Source organism: Cyclopterus lumpus, chromosome 9, assembly GCF_009769545.1.
Source record: "Cyclopterus lumpus isolate fCycLum1 chromosome 9, fCycLum1.pri, whole genome shotgun sequence".
In the NCBI taxonomy this organism is placed as follows: Eukaryota; Metazoa; Chordata; class Actinopteri; order Perciformes; family Cyclopteridae; genus Cyclopterus; species Cyclopterus lumpus.
In genome coordinates, this window is record NC_046974.1 from 22,708,483 (window position 1) to 22,725,014 (window position 16,532).

General features: G+C 40.8%; 1 protein-coding gene across 1 annotated transcript; it reads right to left on the reverse strand.

The window, feature by feature from the left end:
- Positions 1 to 9,057: 9,057 nt before the first annotated feature.
- LOC117736522 (corticotropin-releasing factor-binding protein-like) lies at positions 9,058 to 16,166 on the reverse strand. Its single transcript, XM_034541913.1, has 7 exons — positions 16,060 to 16,166; positions 15,879 to 15,966; positions 15,124 to 15,281; positions 14,145 to 14,355; positions 12,881 to 13,035; positions 10,287 to 10,407; positions 9,058 to 9,583 (listed from the first exon to the last, which is right to left on the reverse strand). Exons 1-7 carry the CDS (start codon positions 16,138 to 16,140, stop codon positions 9,429 to 9,431), a joined length of 969 nt encoding a protein of 322 aa, XP_034397804.1. The 5' UTR covers positions 16,141 to 16,166; the 3' UTR covers positions 9,058 to 9,428.
- Between the last annotated feature and the right edge of the window lie 366 nt (positions 16,167 to 16,532).

Genomic DNA, 16,532 nt, shown 5'->3' on the forward strand with positions numbered 1-16,532 from the left:
CATGGCGGACACTCCCCTAGCGCCAAATGCTCAAACATAATACGTTGTTGTTATTAAGACAATTTTTTACACTATAAAACACACAATGAAGTGGAGAATGTTCATTTGACATCAGAGGACCAACGGGTCTTCAACCCTGTGAACTTTCTCATTTGATCAAAGACTCAAAAACATGAGGCTGTGTGTATCTTTGGCATTCATCTGCATGACGCTGTCAGGAGGTAAGAGATATTATACATATTAACAGCAATCAAGGCAGAAATGTTGTTATTCTTCACGGGGCCATTGAGACTATTATTCATTCTCTTTTGCCTGCAGTGAGCGGATTAAAGTGTTTCACCTGCTGGAGCGCAAACCCCGGCACCTGCACTGTGGTGTGGAACTGCCCGGAGCAATATGACCGCTGCAGCACCAGCATTGGTAAATTGAACTTGCAGCATGTGGCTCTGATATCATGTTATGATTATTGCATCCTATTATTCTTTCTTGTGCGATTTGCGTTGTCGACACTTGTTTTTATCGATCATTCAATGGAACTTTTATTGTCTTTCTCTGTTGAAGATGCTGAAAATATGATCACCAAGGAATGCATGAGGAGTGATGTGTGCAATATCGTAGATTCCTTGGGTGTGAGATGCTGCGCTGAAGACCTGTGTAATGGAGCTAAGCACGCTGGAGTCTTTGCCCCCCTGCTTGTACCACCCGTAGCCATCATCACACTCTTCTGTCGAGGATAAACGTCCCTACTTTTACACTTTTACACTTTTACACTTTCATGATGTAAAAATGTGCTGTGATGCAATTTGAGTGTTCAGACGTCCTGGTAATACCTTTTGAGGCGGTGGTGATCTTTAATTGTATTGATGGCCCTGCATATCCTTGACTGTTCTGATGGAATATTTTCCCCTTTTCTTTTACTTACTCCCACATTACAATGTATATTTTTGAAATGTGAATATATAGAATGAAATGTACCAGATATTAACTGTGGTTACAAAATGAATATTGATTTCTTTGAAAATACTATGATATATGCCAACTTTCGCTCATATTTAAACAACATATTTGTTTTCCTTCAGTCTGCATACTGCCAGTCTTTGTTGCTACTTCTAACAATATCTAAAAACCAACCAACAAGGCATAGCTTGCTAATTTATATGAGCTGCGTTTTAGAGGAAAGCTCCAATTTGTTTGCAAAATACAATTGGGAAGTAACACTCGTCGTCATGTGTGTAGTTAATGAAAGCAGGCAGTAGAGGGCAGTAGAGGGCAGTAGAGGCACAAACACACTCTCAGGAAGTACAACCAAGCAGCAGTTCTCACATTTGTCTATTATCAATTCATATACATATATATGAACCAAATGTATTTCATCATAACAACTGATTCACGTTAACTTCTGATTTTTGGTAATTTGTGACATAAACTATGTTATTTAAGAGTTTTGTTAAAGCACTTCTTGAGACTCTTCCATTATTTATATGTTGTTAATCAGTGGTGTTATGTAACAAAGTAACTGTACTTAACTAAAGTGAGTATTTTATTTTAATGCCACTTTATACGTCTACTCACATCCTAGAGGGAAATATTGTAATTGTTACTCCCCTACATTTGTCTGATAGCTTTAGTTACTATAGTTACAAATCCATTTAAAGTATTTGCACACAAAACATAAAATATGAAGTTCTGATGTGGACTAAGATCCCCAACAGTTTATCCTGTACTGTAAGTACAGCTGAACAACACTTGGTTGTAATTGGCAACCATACTATAATATAATGATCTAATATAATATAATTTCTAATGTAGGTCGTTTTTTATTTTAAAAATAATTCATGTTTCCAGCGTCACAAATTACACCATGATGTACTGCTTTTCCTTTCAATCATTAAAATTAAAAAAATAATAATATTAAGGATTTTCTGCATCAAATACTTTTACTGTAAATACTTATTTACTTACTAAAGTAGTGGAGTATTTAGTAGTATTTGTACTTGTTACTTTACTATATACCAATACTATCCATTGGTTTTAATGTAAGTGGTCCATGTGGTGATGGGGTTATTCAACCTCTGGCTGTCCTTTGTATTAGCAACATCTGTAAATCAGACGAATGGAATGTAAGTAACCAGCCTCGGCTGTTGTAAAATAAGAGCAATGTTTTAAAGTTTACAACCCAATGGCAGCCAGGGGTCACAGTTTGATTTATTGGGGTAAATATTGCAATTATATGATTTATGGACATTTTAAAAAGTGAAGTCAGAAATGACCACCTGACCTGCAGTGCAGCTCTGAAAGATTATCATATTACAACATGCAACCCTTTGTTCATTCAATCTAATAATAACATGTTCTGCAAAATAAAAGGCAAAAGAAAAGAAGTGGAGTTCATCATTATGCAATCACTCCAGTTTAAGAAAACAACTCCTCTGTGTATTCATCCCAGTTCACAGCACTCGATACAGTCATTCTCTGATATTTGTGGTTAATATTGCTTTATGTCAACTCCTGCATACTTACACTTAATCTACACTGATTCATGTCATCAGTACATCAATGTAGATATTACATATGAATCAGTATATTAAAAAAAGAGCTATTGCACATTCGGATCTCGACACTCATTCACCGTAAATTTTGCTTTATGAGTCATGCTGTCAATTAACTGAGCAGTGTCAAATTGATGAACTAATAGTTTATTATTGTTTCTGTTTATATATAACAGTTGAAACTTTCTAAAATGGTCCTGAATAGATGCAGTACTGTACAACCACATTGTTTAAAAGAGTGTAAGTCATAACAGACTCAGATACATTGCATTAATAACACACTGTATAAGTAGTGCGTAAACAATGTAGCATGTATAATATGTGGTGATATGTTTGCTCTGGGGTCAGTTGCTGATTTTAACTTGTGAAGTAGATTGAGTTAATGCTCTCTAAAGAGGTATAGAGAGCCAGATGAGGTCACATATAAACTGGTAAGTTAATATGTTGAGCAATGGACACATGAGTGTGTTTTCACACATTAATCTTCATTTGTCTTGCTGCAAAATGAGGTTGGTTTGTAAAAGTTACATCAGGCATGTAATATATATATATACAAACCCCAGATGCTGTAGATCACAAACTTTACAGATAGGGTGTTGTTTTTCTCCCATCATTACCAGAGTTACAGGCGACATCATTTCAAAAGCAAATAATAGCTCCATCTACTCATGTATATCATTCTCATTTCATTCTTTAAAGGGGACCAACACAATTAAATATTCACAAAAGTGAATAAATGGTGGCAGTAGCTCGGTCTCTATAGGAACTTGGCTTCAACAATTCAAGTCCCAAGTGGACCCAGTACACGGGTAGCTGTCGAGGTGCCAGTTCACCCCCTGGACCACTGGACCCCAAACTGCTCCCTGGGAGCGGTGTACCTGCCGACTGCTTCGATAGGATCGGTTATATGCAGATGCTATATTTCACTGTGTGCTGTGTTTTGTTCATGTACAACAAATGTCACATTTAGTAAGTAAAATATCCACTAATTTGCAGTAATTTCATAAGAAAAGTTTAGTTACCTTCACATTATCGATTATATTTAGTTCACATTCATTACAGACAGATTATATTGTTCACTTAACAATTAAATGTAAAATGTTATCATTACCAAAAGAAAACTACCCAAACCCTTTTATTAGGGTTAGGAAAACATCCTGTTTTGGGATAGAATGATGTCTGTTAAACCTGTATATAATCTCAGGGTGTGTGTGTGTGTGTGGGTGGGGGTCTTGACAAGTAATTGCTGTGCTGTGGGCCAGACCAAAGTGAGTGTGTTGTCGGGCCTAATCAGCTGTCTGAATCAGTCTTGTGCACCATAAAAAATCCTCCTCAATCTGCTCCAGGTTCAGCTTCTGTGCTTGTTTATTCCCAGAGCACAATATGTGCTCCTCAAAACTTTTCAGCCACTTTGAATAGGGCTCTGTAATCACATGGGACTAACAGGCACTAGAACGAAAGGCAGGAAGAAGCGGCGACAACATCAAATGTGCTCTTGTGAATAGGCCACAAACAGCCAGTGAAGCCATCTCTCCACGGAGCATCCAAATCAGGGCTCGCCGGGTACTGGTGCAGAATGGCTTCACGCTGACCGAGGCGCAAGCCAACTATGGGAACGCTTGCCATTGGGTTTGGCCTCCACATCGGGGAGACTCCTTCTATAGCGACAACCTTACCAGATGAAATACATGAGCTAGGAAATAGAAATTGTCGCGTGAAGTAAACTTTTTGTTATGATAATTGTGTTAATCATTTTTGTTCGTGTTTATTCTAACTTCCCACTGATGTTTATTTATATGCAAATATGTGTCATGTGTACTTTGACCAGATTAAAGATGGCTGAATAAATAAACACGTGTCATGCCGGTCACTGACTGGCTAATAGTCCGGAAACAACCGTCACAAACAGCACAGAGGCCTCACTGAGGCTACGAGGTTCTCAGTAAACGCAGAAGTCGCAGCTGGAGGATCCAACATGAGCATTTTAGCATTTAGGCCACATCCAGTGTGCATCTGATGGTAATGCAACATCCTTGTGTTTGATTTGGGTCACTTGGCTTGCTGACAGGGTGGTGCATTAAATCACTGTTTAAATAAGGCAGATAACACACACAAGCTGATAAATATAACCAATAACTAATAGATTATCACAGAATATCATGACAAATATTGTTTGTTTTCACTCAACTGCACATATATGATATATATATATATATATATATATATATATATATATATATATATATACAGTATACAGACATTTGTTCCACTGTAACTTTACTGCTTAGCTGCATTAGTAAAAATAATCCAGTGATATAATAATACAACACTGCCAGGGGTCATTCTGCTTGTTTAATAATTACTTTTCCCTTTGAGTCTTAACAATATTTTGCTCATAATGCCTAAGTACTCAGTATTTGAATGCAAAATGTTGCTTGTAGTATTTTTTACACTCCAATTGTGCTTAAAGAGAGACTGGACACGTCCTTACACCACTGAGCCATGAGCAGAAGTGATGCATCAAAGCTATTCAGAATATGTGACTTCTATTTCAGTCACAAGTTTGTGATTATTATGCAAATGTTGAGGAGCAAGTTGGTAAAGGAACTGGATCCGCTGTTCAGTAGATGTGTGAGCCGATGACCTTTGCTATGGCAGAGAGAGTCCGTTATAATGTGCTCAGAAGAAGGACGCTGAAGCCCCTAAACAGTTTTGGGTGAGCAGTTGAGAACAAACAATAAAGGACCTCCTCCTGTGACATCAACGGAATGATTCCCCCATAAAACATATTTTACTGGTATTTCTATAGTAGCCGAAAACATATGTATCATAGAAATTACGGGGATGGAGAATAGCTTTTCGGGATAAGAGAGGGAGAGGAAGAATAAAGAAGTAGCAGTAACAGATTCTTCTCTCTGTGTATTCACTAAACAGTTCAGTGTGATTAATATCTTAAATAAACATAATTTCCTCTTTACTGTTACTTCAATGTTATTACAAACGCAAGTGCAGGGTCACATCTCATCCACATGGACTCATGACCTCTTTTGGTCTGAAAAGTGACACACCAATGTCCAGTCCACCGTCACAGGCCGCTATAGATGCATGCAGAGTATTCAAGAGGGCTGTACCCAGCACCAGAAACAAATAAACAGCCTTTATCTCTTTCGATGGCATCCAATGTGCGTTTCATTCTCTAATGAAGACTGAAAATTGCAACACATCGAGCGAAAAAAGACATCCGCTAGTTAATTGAATCATCACGGTTGAGCAGGTTTGAGATTAATTCCACGTAAAGAGAAGATCAAAAGCGAGCCAGTTAGAAGGAAGTCGAGGGGAATAAGAGCACTGAGGCTTGTGGGATAATCCCATTAAGAGCTGCGCATTCATTCAGACTGAGGATGCAGAGCTGTACAGTATGTAAGAGATTAGAGCTGAGATGGAGAGGGGTCACAAGCAAACCTGTATTCTCACAGTTTTAGAACATTGTGGTGTATTATTCTGTGCTCTCACTAAGCTTTTTTAATTATGATTTTTGAGCAATGATCAACCACTATGAAAGCTATTTCAGAGTTTGTCTCTGGAACAGATTGGATTACAAAAATGAAGACAAATGCATGCGTCATTGCTTAATACTGATCGCCAAGGAAATATTTTAATACATTGGAATGCACACACAGTTATTGTATACACACGTAATGTAGTGGGGGGGGGGGGCAATGACGTCTTCTAGGACTAAACTGCCAGCATTTGATCTAAGATTAGACGTCATCCTCCTGTTATCTTGGTTGACGGCGTTGGTGTCTGTGCATGAATATTAACATTTATGTGTTACCAATGCGGAAGCATTAGACATCTACCACAGAAATAAACTTTTCTTTGGTTCGTTTCGCTTAACGTCCGAATAGCAGCATGACAGTGATTTCACAATACCAAATAGTATTTATCAAAACCGGTGTGTGGAACATTTACCTGAGCAGAGTGAAGTCACTCTCCATGTGTGTGTGTTGTTATCCAAGCTTCTCTGTGCTTTGGTTGTGCTCATAGTTCATAGTTCATATACTTGCTTGTGAGCAATGCCCCACTGGCTGTAGGCCCACCAAACCCGCCCCTGCACTGACCTCATGATGCGGTTACAGCTGATGGCACTGCCCCGACTGAGCACCGTCAGCACTTTTCCCGTTGTTTGCATTGTTAGTGTTAGTTTTAATTAGCGGTGCGCCACCGGCTCAGCCGTCGCCTTGTTGAGGGCCGTTGTGAGGCAACAGAAATAAGTTGGTTTAAATCCTATTTATCAGATTGATCTCAATTTGTATTTGTAAACGATGAAGCCTCAATGACCACCAACGTTAATCACGGAGTTCCACAAGGTTCTGTGCTTGGACCGATTTTTATTTACCTTATATATGCTTCCTTTGGGCAACATTATCAGGAAACACTCCATAAACTTTCAGTGCTCTGCAGATGATACTCAATTATATCTATCGATCAAACCAGAGGAGACCAACCAGCTCGCTAAAATTCAAGAATGTCTTAAAGACATAAAAACATGGATCACCTGCAACTTCCTGATATTAAACTCAGACAAAACTGAAGTTATTTTACTGGGCCCTGAACACTTCAGAGATCAATTATCTGGTGATGTGGTTTCTGTAGATGGCATTGCCCTGGCATCCAACATCACTGTAAAGAATCTCGGCGTTATCTTTGACCGAGACTTGTCCTTTAACTCCCACGTTAAGCAAATCTCAAGGATTGCATTTTTTCATCTACGTAACATTTTAAAAATCAGGCACATCTTGTCTCAAAAAGATGCAGAAAAGCTGATTCACACGTTTGTTACTTCCAAACTAGATTACTGCAACTCCTTATTATCAGGCAGCTCTAATAAGTCTCTTAAATCCCTCCAGTTGATCCAGAATGCTGCAGCTTGTGTACTCACACAAACTAAGAAAAGAGATCACATTACTCCTGTATTAGCTGCTCTGCACTGGCTCCCTGTAAAATCAAGAATCACATTTAAAATTATTCTCCTCATCTACAAAGCCTTGATTGGTGATGCACCATCATATCTTAAGGATCTTGTAGTACCATATTGCCCCACTAGAGAGCTGCGCTCACTAAATGCGGGGCTACTTGTGGTTCCTAGAGTCCTAAAAAGTAGGATGGGAGCAAGAGCCTTCAGTTATCAAGCTCCTCTTTTATGGAACCAGCTTCCACTTTCAGTCCGGGAGGCAGACACAGTCACCTCATTTAAGAGTAGACTTAAGACTTTCCTCTTTAATAGTGCTTATAGTTAGGGCTGAATCAGGTTTGCCCTGGTCGAGCCCCTTGATATGCTGCTATAGGCTTATAGGCTGCTGGGGGATGTTTTAGGATACACTGAGCACCTATCTCCTCTTCTCTCTCTCCTTATGGATGAATTTAGATCTCTCAATTGCACCTTACTAACTATTAGTAAGGTCCTCTGTTGCTTTCCTGAAGGGTTCTTCCCTTTTTTCCCTGTGAAAGGTTATTTTTTGGGAGGTCCTGGTACAGGGATGTCGTATGTGTACAGATTGTAAAGCCCTCTGAGGCAAATTTGTAATTTGTGATATTGGGCTATACAAAATAAACTGAATTGAATTGAAATGGCCTAATTTCGTACAAAGCACCTTTAATGAAGTCAAAAGTCCACAGCCAAGCAAGCGGCTCTTTGAGGCTGTTCTGAGGCACTTTGAGCTTAATGCAAATATTATCATGCTAAAATGTTCATAACGCCAAAGCTAATATACTGATGTTCAGCAGGTATAATATTTACCACGTTCACCATCTTAGTGTTGTGTGTGAACCTGATTTGCTTTAAGTTGAGGCTGATAGGAATGCCATTAATTTATGCAGGGATTTGGTAATAAACTAAAGTATTGGACCAATAAAAAAGTAGACCCGATGATTATGTTGGATGAAAGGTTATGGAGTCACCAACGTTATTATGCTTCATCCTGAGGGGGACTTGCATGTCTGTAACACGTTTCATGGAAATCCTTCCAGTAGTTGCAGAGATGTTTCACTTAAAATCACAAAAGTCAACGTCGAGGTGGCACTCGAGGAAGAGTCAGAGAATCAAATCTATCCTCTGGGGACTGCGCATGTCTGTATGGAAATATCATGCTAATTCAATAGTTGTTGAGATATTTCAGTCCAGTCCAGCTTTGCTAAAAACTGTGAAATGTGTTACAGTTTTGCTAAAAAGAGCAACATATTGTATTTATCCTTCTTGATAAATAAATGATTAAAACCCAGTATCACACATTCACATCCCGTATGGTATTTAGTGCTGAACTAGACAAAGATCTGTGTTTCTGGGTAAAATGCGGAAGCATACTAATAAAACAAAGTGAGCATGAAACAAAGTGAGCATGTTGTTCTATAATGAAATGGAAGAAAGCTCTCATCAAGACAGAGTGACTGAAACATTGACAAATGTGCTTCATCATGCAAGTCATATTTATTTTGAAATTGTCACGGCATTATAAACACGAGAGAAAGCAGAGACTGAAAAACCTGCCAAAGAATACTGAAACAGATATAAACTGAGAACAGAGAGGTTGGAAATGAATATGCTCTTGCCAAGAAATACACAGCATATCCCAGATATTCTTGACAAACGACTAATCAGAAAACAATTAAATCCAACATCCTCCATCTATTTGATTTAATTCAAATAGATATTCTATGATCAAAGCGAACAATGTAAGGACACTAAATCAAATATTTGGCAAAACAATACAAAATATGTACTGACGGCATTGGTCAAACGGGTGTATTTACAGAGAGATGGATGACTGTGTGGACACGTGTGTGTGTGTGTGTGTGTGTGTGTGTGTGTGTGCAGGGATCTCATTCCACAGAGCAGAAGTTATCCAGAGCATTCTCTCGGTTCTTGGAGAGCTCACGTTGCTCCAGTAGTCGGTACTGGAAGGAGACGCGGTTGATATAGTTCCCACTGGACACCAGCCTCACCACCGAGTTATCACAACCAATCTTCATCTGGGCTGAAGGGCCAGAGAAAAAAACACATACTTTACACCGGACCAAAAACAGAGCAGCCTTTGTTCTCTAGCCGGCCGGTGTGTGTGTCTTTGTGTGTGTGAGTGTGAAGGGCACCAATCCACCGAGAGCATGGTAAATCAATACCGATAGTATAATAAAATATTGTACAGATGCATATGCTCGCATATCCTAAGTCAAAATGTATGCATTGCTCATTCCGATGTTCATAAAAGATCCTTGATCTTACTCTTTTACTGTATTTATAAAATTCATATGTTGTTTTTCAGCAAATCTAGTAATTTAATGGTCTTTATTTTTCTAATATAAAAATCAGGTGAAAGTCGAGATGCAAAATATCCCTTACACCATGAGGGATGATCTTATTGGATCGTATTCTTGAAGGTATAATTCTGTCTGAATGTCTATTATGGGAAGCAGATTCTGGACTGTGCCGAACAGTGTTTTCAAAATATGCAGCTGGACTTTAAACGGTCTGTCAACGCACGGTGAAATGTACCAAAATGTATTAAAAAGATCTCACAATTTATGGGAAGCAATATCAGCTAAAATAAATAATAGTGAGCCAAGGCTCATAGTATTGTATAGTATATATAGTATAACATAGTATACTGTAGTATAGTCATTGTCTAGTAAAATAAATCAGATTTTCTACTGTTTCTACTACAATGAAAATTCCAGACTCACCGAGCCCAGTGAGGGAGAAACAGAGGTCGGCCATGGGGAACATCATAGAGGTGTCCACCCCATTCCCCCCTAGCAGCTCCACATGGTCACCTGACCCCGAACAGCCCGCCCACAACTGTCCCTGTAAAAAGAAGTAAACAACAACATATTCTGGTGCTGAAATGCAGCGGTTCATTTATTAAGTCTGCAATATATAGTAATAAATAAATATAGTGCAATGTTAAAGGTACCCTGTGGTTTTTTGTTCAATGTGTTGATGAGCAGGTTCCAGTTTTGGTTCAACCTTGTGTATACTAGCACATGCAAGTACTTACATGAGTTATTATAATAAGTAAGTGATACTTAATTATTATGAGTTATTATAATAAGGAAGCTCCCCCTCTTCAGTGAAGAGGGAGCTGAGCCGGAAGGCAAAGCTCTCCATTTACTGGTCGGTCTACGTTCCAACCCTCACCTATGGTCACGAACTCTGGGTCGTGACCGAAAGAACGAGATCTCGGATACAAGCGGCCGAAATGAGCTTCCTCCGTAGGGTGGCCGGGCTCAGCCTTAGAGATAGGGTAAGGAGCCCGGACATCAGGGGGGAGCTTGGAGTTGAGTCGCTGCTCCTTCGTGTCGAAAGGAGTCAGCTGAGGTGGTTCGGGCATCTAGTCAGGATGCCTCCTGGACGCCTCCCATTAGAGGTTTTCCGGGCACGTCCAACTGGTAGGAGGCCCCGGGGAAGACCGAGGACACGCTGGAGGGATTATATCTCCCGGCTGGCCTTGGAACCCCTCGGGATCCCCCAGAATGAGCTGGAAAGTGCTGCGGGTGAGAGGGAAGCCTGGGTCGGCCTGCTGAATCTGCTGCCACCGCGACCCGACCCCGGATAAGCGAGTGATAATGGATGGATGGATGGATAATAAGGAAGTAATAAGGAAGAGTAGAATTACCACCGCAAGGTTATAGGCCAAAAGTCAACCTGCCAAGTTCCAGTTTTCATCTGCGTCACTTCAAAATGTCCTCACATCATCATTTGATCCGATTAGACTTATGTGAGACATTTTCTTCATTTGCATATTAATTAGTGAGTTATGGGCAAAAGCTTCTTTTTTTTTAGGTCAAAGTGACCATTGCCCAACCAATTCGAATCAGTTAATCGTGGATGTTTCTGCCAAATATAAAATAATTTCCTCCAGGAGTTACTGAGATGTTGCGTTCATGGACCGACGGACAACCTGAACACAGAATTCCCCGTCCATGGCATGGAGCACAAGTACAGGTTTAAGATGAAAAGAGATTTTGAAATTAGCTGAGAAAACTCATTTGGAGCTACATTTCATTAGTATTAAGAGTTATCATATCACAGGATATTCAAGTTGATTTGTCTAAAATCAAGTTCTTATATCTCACTGAAAGTCCCTTGCTAGGTGATTCGTATCTTATATTAAGTGTTACAAAATACTAAAACCTGCAATTAGACAAATATACTTCCAGAGAGTACCTTTAAATTCCGGCTTGGTCTGCATAATGTCAGTTCTTGTGGTATTGTTTAGAGGAATAATGAGAACTACTGCTAATAGAGAGTTACATCTAATTATCTTATCGGCAGTTGTCTGATATTCTGTTCATAATAACACTAGAAAGCTCAAGGGTACCTCAAGTTTCAATCCCAGGTCCATTATATTTTATATCCATATCCTCCTCTTTTACCACATACTTTGTTTTTAACATAAAATACGATCACAGACAGCTTTGTCTGCGTGTTAAAGTCTTTTGGCTTCCCCCACTTGAGTGGGCACAGATTATTGTATTTGGCCCAGCAAATGCAGAACTTGCACTTTATCATAATGTCAACAGTCTGCCGGACGGCGTCGGATCAGCTGCCAACATCTTCAGGAGTCATTTTGTATTACTCGACCTTCTACTAACACGGTTTACACCATTTCTGTGCGTCACTACCTTATAGAGATATGGATTCCATGCGGTGTTTATTACTTTAGGAGTCCGTAACCCGATTCCAGCCTGTTTAGTGAATACTTACAGCTGGACAATGAGCTGCAATAAAGCACCTTGAGGCCGAGGGGAGCTGCACATTCGACACGCCACAAGTGACCGCTTTACACGTGTCATGTTTCACTAGCGCCTTTCTTTGCCACAACATCCACAGCATCCATCAGAAGCGGTCCAACATCTTCCCTGAATGTTCAGACCTGATCAGACCTGATCAGACCTGATCAGACCTCTCTCCACAGACGTCTGATCACACTCTGTTGCCGCTAACCACAGAATCTCTCAAACAACAGTGTGAGTCCGTTGCTTTCGACTCCCCAAAACTCTCCGTGGACGATATTTTTTTAGAAGTTCGAATGTTTTTCAGTTACGATACCGACGCTGACATGTCTCTGCCGAAAAATAGGATTCGATCTAGCATGCCAAACATCTGGAATGCGTCTGCGATGCAAGTGCACCGCGTCTTCCAACAGTTCACATGAGGTTCATGTCATTCGTTCATTTAAAGAGGACTTTCATTAAAGTGAGAGTACGTCGTCAACGAGAGGTTTCTATAAATGATAGTGTGTGTGTATGTGTGTGTATGTGTGTGTGTGTCTCACCTTTGGGCTGAGTTCATTGCTTTTGGCCTGCCCGAGGCTCAGATCTGTCAGTCGGATCTCCACGGGGTAGATGATGGAGAAGCTGCAGTTCCTGCGCTGGTGTGGCATCACCATGGTGAAGCTGCCCTCTGGACTCTGAGACATGATGTTACAGGCTTCACACACAAACACACACGCACACACACACACACACACACACACACACACACACACACACACACACACACACACACACACACAGGGAGAGAAGCTCATTACTGACACATCATGTTACAAATTGGACATGATCAAGGCTGACTGCGAGGAGGGGACACAATTAGGGCAGAGCATTGAAATACAATTACATTTCTGATGACAAAGATGAGAAAATAACGGCATTTGAATTGATAACAGTATGGTAGACTAGACAGGCACCGACGGGAGTCGGAACAGTTTACTCCTGCGGACATATTGTTCATTTAGAAATATGTTTGTGGTGAGGGAGCCGTGCCTATCGGAGCTAAGGAGAGAATATTAGTATACATATCATTGAGTGTTATTTGTTCTGCAAGATTTGAAGATGAGATTGATGACTTTTGACTATTGTGTATGTGTGTCATTATTATTATTATTTGTTTCACATTTTTAGGTTGGTAACTGTCACTCACATACAACGGAGCTGACTGAATACAAATAAATCTTTTATTTTTTGTAAAACTTGTCAAAATCAGGTGAAATATTTGTTATTTATTAGACTCCACACGTGTTGAAAGACAATCATTTTTAAGTTATGTGTTATGTATATGACATGTACAGAGATATGAATGCTGTATTATGGCCAGTTTTACTGGTGACCTTGTGACCCAACAGAGACTTAATGGATTGGATATAAAATGCATTTTATTTATGGCAATTGCCTACGGATAATCCATTTAAACTCCTTTTTTTGTGTGTCAGTGCTCTTTCCTTATCCGTCTTGGTCTCGCAGCTACGCTGTGATTGTTATGCCACTTGACCCAGCGCTAACACCGTGGAAAACAGGTGCATGCCTCTCATTCAATCTCTTCCTGTCGCTCTCGGCCTTGATTAATGCTCGAGTCACCAGCCCAGTCCTCACACACATAAAAGTAAATAACACAAATCAGATTTTAAATGCGAGGCCTTGGAGCTTGCTTAATTTCTTACGGATTTTTGTTGTGCACAATTACAATTTCAATGAATGTTGTGTCTATTTATTTAGATTCTCTGCACTCTGGTGACTTCCAGGAGGTGCAGCAGGACTCACGGAAGGGGTTGTGTAGCTTTCTGACAGCGAGGGTGAAGCCACTGTCGGGGCTGTGAATGCGAAAGAAGATCATGGCCACGTTCTGAGAGGAGCGGCTGGTGGCCCCCGGTGCTGTGGAGGAGCAGTAGTCCGTGTAGCGCTGGTGTAGAGGGAGATGGTGGTCCTGCCTGCTGGGGAACTTCTCTCCCTTCAGGACCCAGCCGTCAAACATCTGTAAGAGGAAAATCGTCTTCACTTCACCCGGAGAATATATGCATGACACATGGGGGGGGGGGCTGTGGCTCCGGCGGTATAACGTGTCTTACACTAATTTCAAGACTGGCAATTAGATTTGATCCTGAGTGTAAAGCAAGATAAATATAGCTATATAGTATATATGCAAATCCATATTGACTGAATTACAGTAGTCTTTGAATAGCAAAAAAAATATCTTAGCAACTTTGTATTAGGTGTCTTTTTTAAGGAGTCCAATACAGTTTACAGCACAGTTTACTACACTGATAGTGTCATGAATTATATTTCATTACAACCATAATCCAAATGTTGGATTCATTTAAATTAAATGAACGCAGATACGGTGGTTGTTCAGCATCGTTCTGCTGCCGTACCGGGACAGATCTGTGCTGGTCGACCCCGCCTGTAACCCCAGTCTGTGTGATACATGTTTACTCCTGCCATGCCTTTCACCACTTTGGCCCACATGAAATGACTCCGCACTGTAACTGGCAGGCTTGGCTGCACAACTAAAGCCTTCCCACACATGCTCTGAGTAATGTGACCAATGCACAGAGGATCCGGTGGGGTGTTTGGCCCTTTTGAAACGCCGCCTCAACGCTGCCTGGCACCATTTTAATCAAACAGGAGGAGGTGAAATAGAAATTTGAAAGTTTGACTCGCAAAGCGCCTGAACTTCCTGTCCTCCACTCACAAAGGGGTTGGGGGCGATGGGTGGGTGTTATTTTTGGCGAGAGGAGCCAACCTTGATGAAGTCTCCCGCGCTGCAGTCGATGTTGACGTCGGACAGCTCCAGGCTGATGACCTCGTTGGGCTCAGCGATGATGAAGGCAGCGCAGGCCAGCTGTGGTTGAGACGCCACAAAGGTGAAGTAGCCGTCGGTGGCCAGCATATCCAAACATCCTAGAAAGCACACACACACACACACACACACACACACTTATTCACCATGACAGAGAGGAGATTCACACAACACTCTCGACCACCATTCGGTGGAATCTCCAACGATCGGTCATGAACTCAAAGTGTGATTTGATAATCAGCTTTATGGTCAAACACAAAAAGTATTCATAAGTGTTGACTGGAGAGTTGCTTTTCTTCCTGCTCAAACCTTAGAGCTCATGTGGCTCTGGGGAGTTTGTGCTAAAATGATTAATTATGTGTTCAATAATTATGCTGGTAATGGACTTTAAAAAACAAAACAGTATTTATTTCCAACATTTCTGCTCTGTGCATTTACTACATCCAAATACAAGAATGTCCTATACATTACTGGATGTGCGGTCCAGATGGATTGATTAAGTAATTAATTGATGGATTTAGTATCACACATGTTCTGCAGGTCCTGCCTGGACACTAGAACTGCAATGAACATCTCTGCAGTTTTAAATCCATCACTTTAACATACTTTTATTTATGCAAACGGTGCACTTGTTGTTTGCCAAGTCGGTAAGCATAATCATCTACTGAACTAAAGCCATTGTTTACTGCACCACTTACTGAGAGGTCGGCGGAAAATGAAATCCTCTGACTCTCTTTTCTGGTCCAAACTGAGCAGAGAGAATAATCCATCTGCAGCTTCGTTGTCCTGAGTTAAAACATAACGGAAATGGAATTTTTTTCTTTTGCCTTTCTCGCAGAAACTTTCAGGAATTATTGATCGGCAATCAAAAAGCCTCACCTCAATGTAGCGACTGAGCCCCGTCCTCGATGAGAGGGAGATCAGAAAGAGGAACAGCTGCGTGCGCAGAGCCACCGACATCCTGAAGTGCGTCTCTCGGTAAAGTGTGTCCTGGAGCTGAGGGGGGAAATAACGGCGCTGTGTGAGAGGTGGCGGCTTTTATAGCGGCGCAGACAGACAGACAGACAGACAGACAGGCAGTTAGACAGGCAGACAGGCAGATAGGCAGGCAGGCCGACATCAGAGGGTCACTCACACACACTGAAGCGTGCGCCCTCGAGACTCATTTCAATCGTCTCACCATGTATTAGCCGACATATGCTTGGCTCTGTGAGAAATTCATATTTTTATTCAAAAGACCGAATGTCAAGCTGCCAAATTGCATACATAATATTGCTTATAGGCCGTTTCATTGTGCGGTGCAGTTATTACACTATGATGGCACTATATTCAGATGGAAAGGAAGCTCACAC

Excerpts from the sequence above, each read along its gene's own strand:
- LOC117736522 (XM_034541913.1), bottom strand. The coding sequence starts at position 16,140 with ATGTCGGTGGCTCTGCGCACGCAGCTGTTCCTCTTTCTGATCTCCCTC. Across the intron at positions 14,356-15,123 it reads GCGCGGGAGACTTCATCAAG|ATGTTTGACGGCTGGGTCCT; the intron begins GTTGGCTCCTCT and ends TTCCTCTTACAG. Across the intron at positions 9,584-10,286 it reads TTTCTCCCTCACTGGGCTCG|CCCAGATGAAGATTGGTTGT; the intron begins GTGAGTCTGGAA and ends CTGGCCCTTCAG.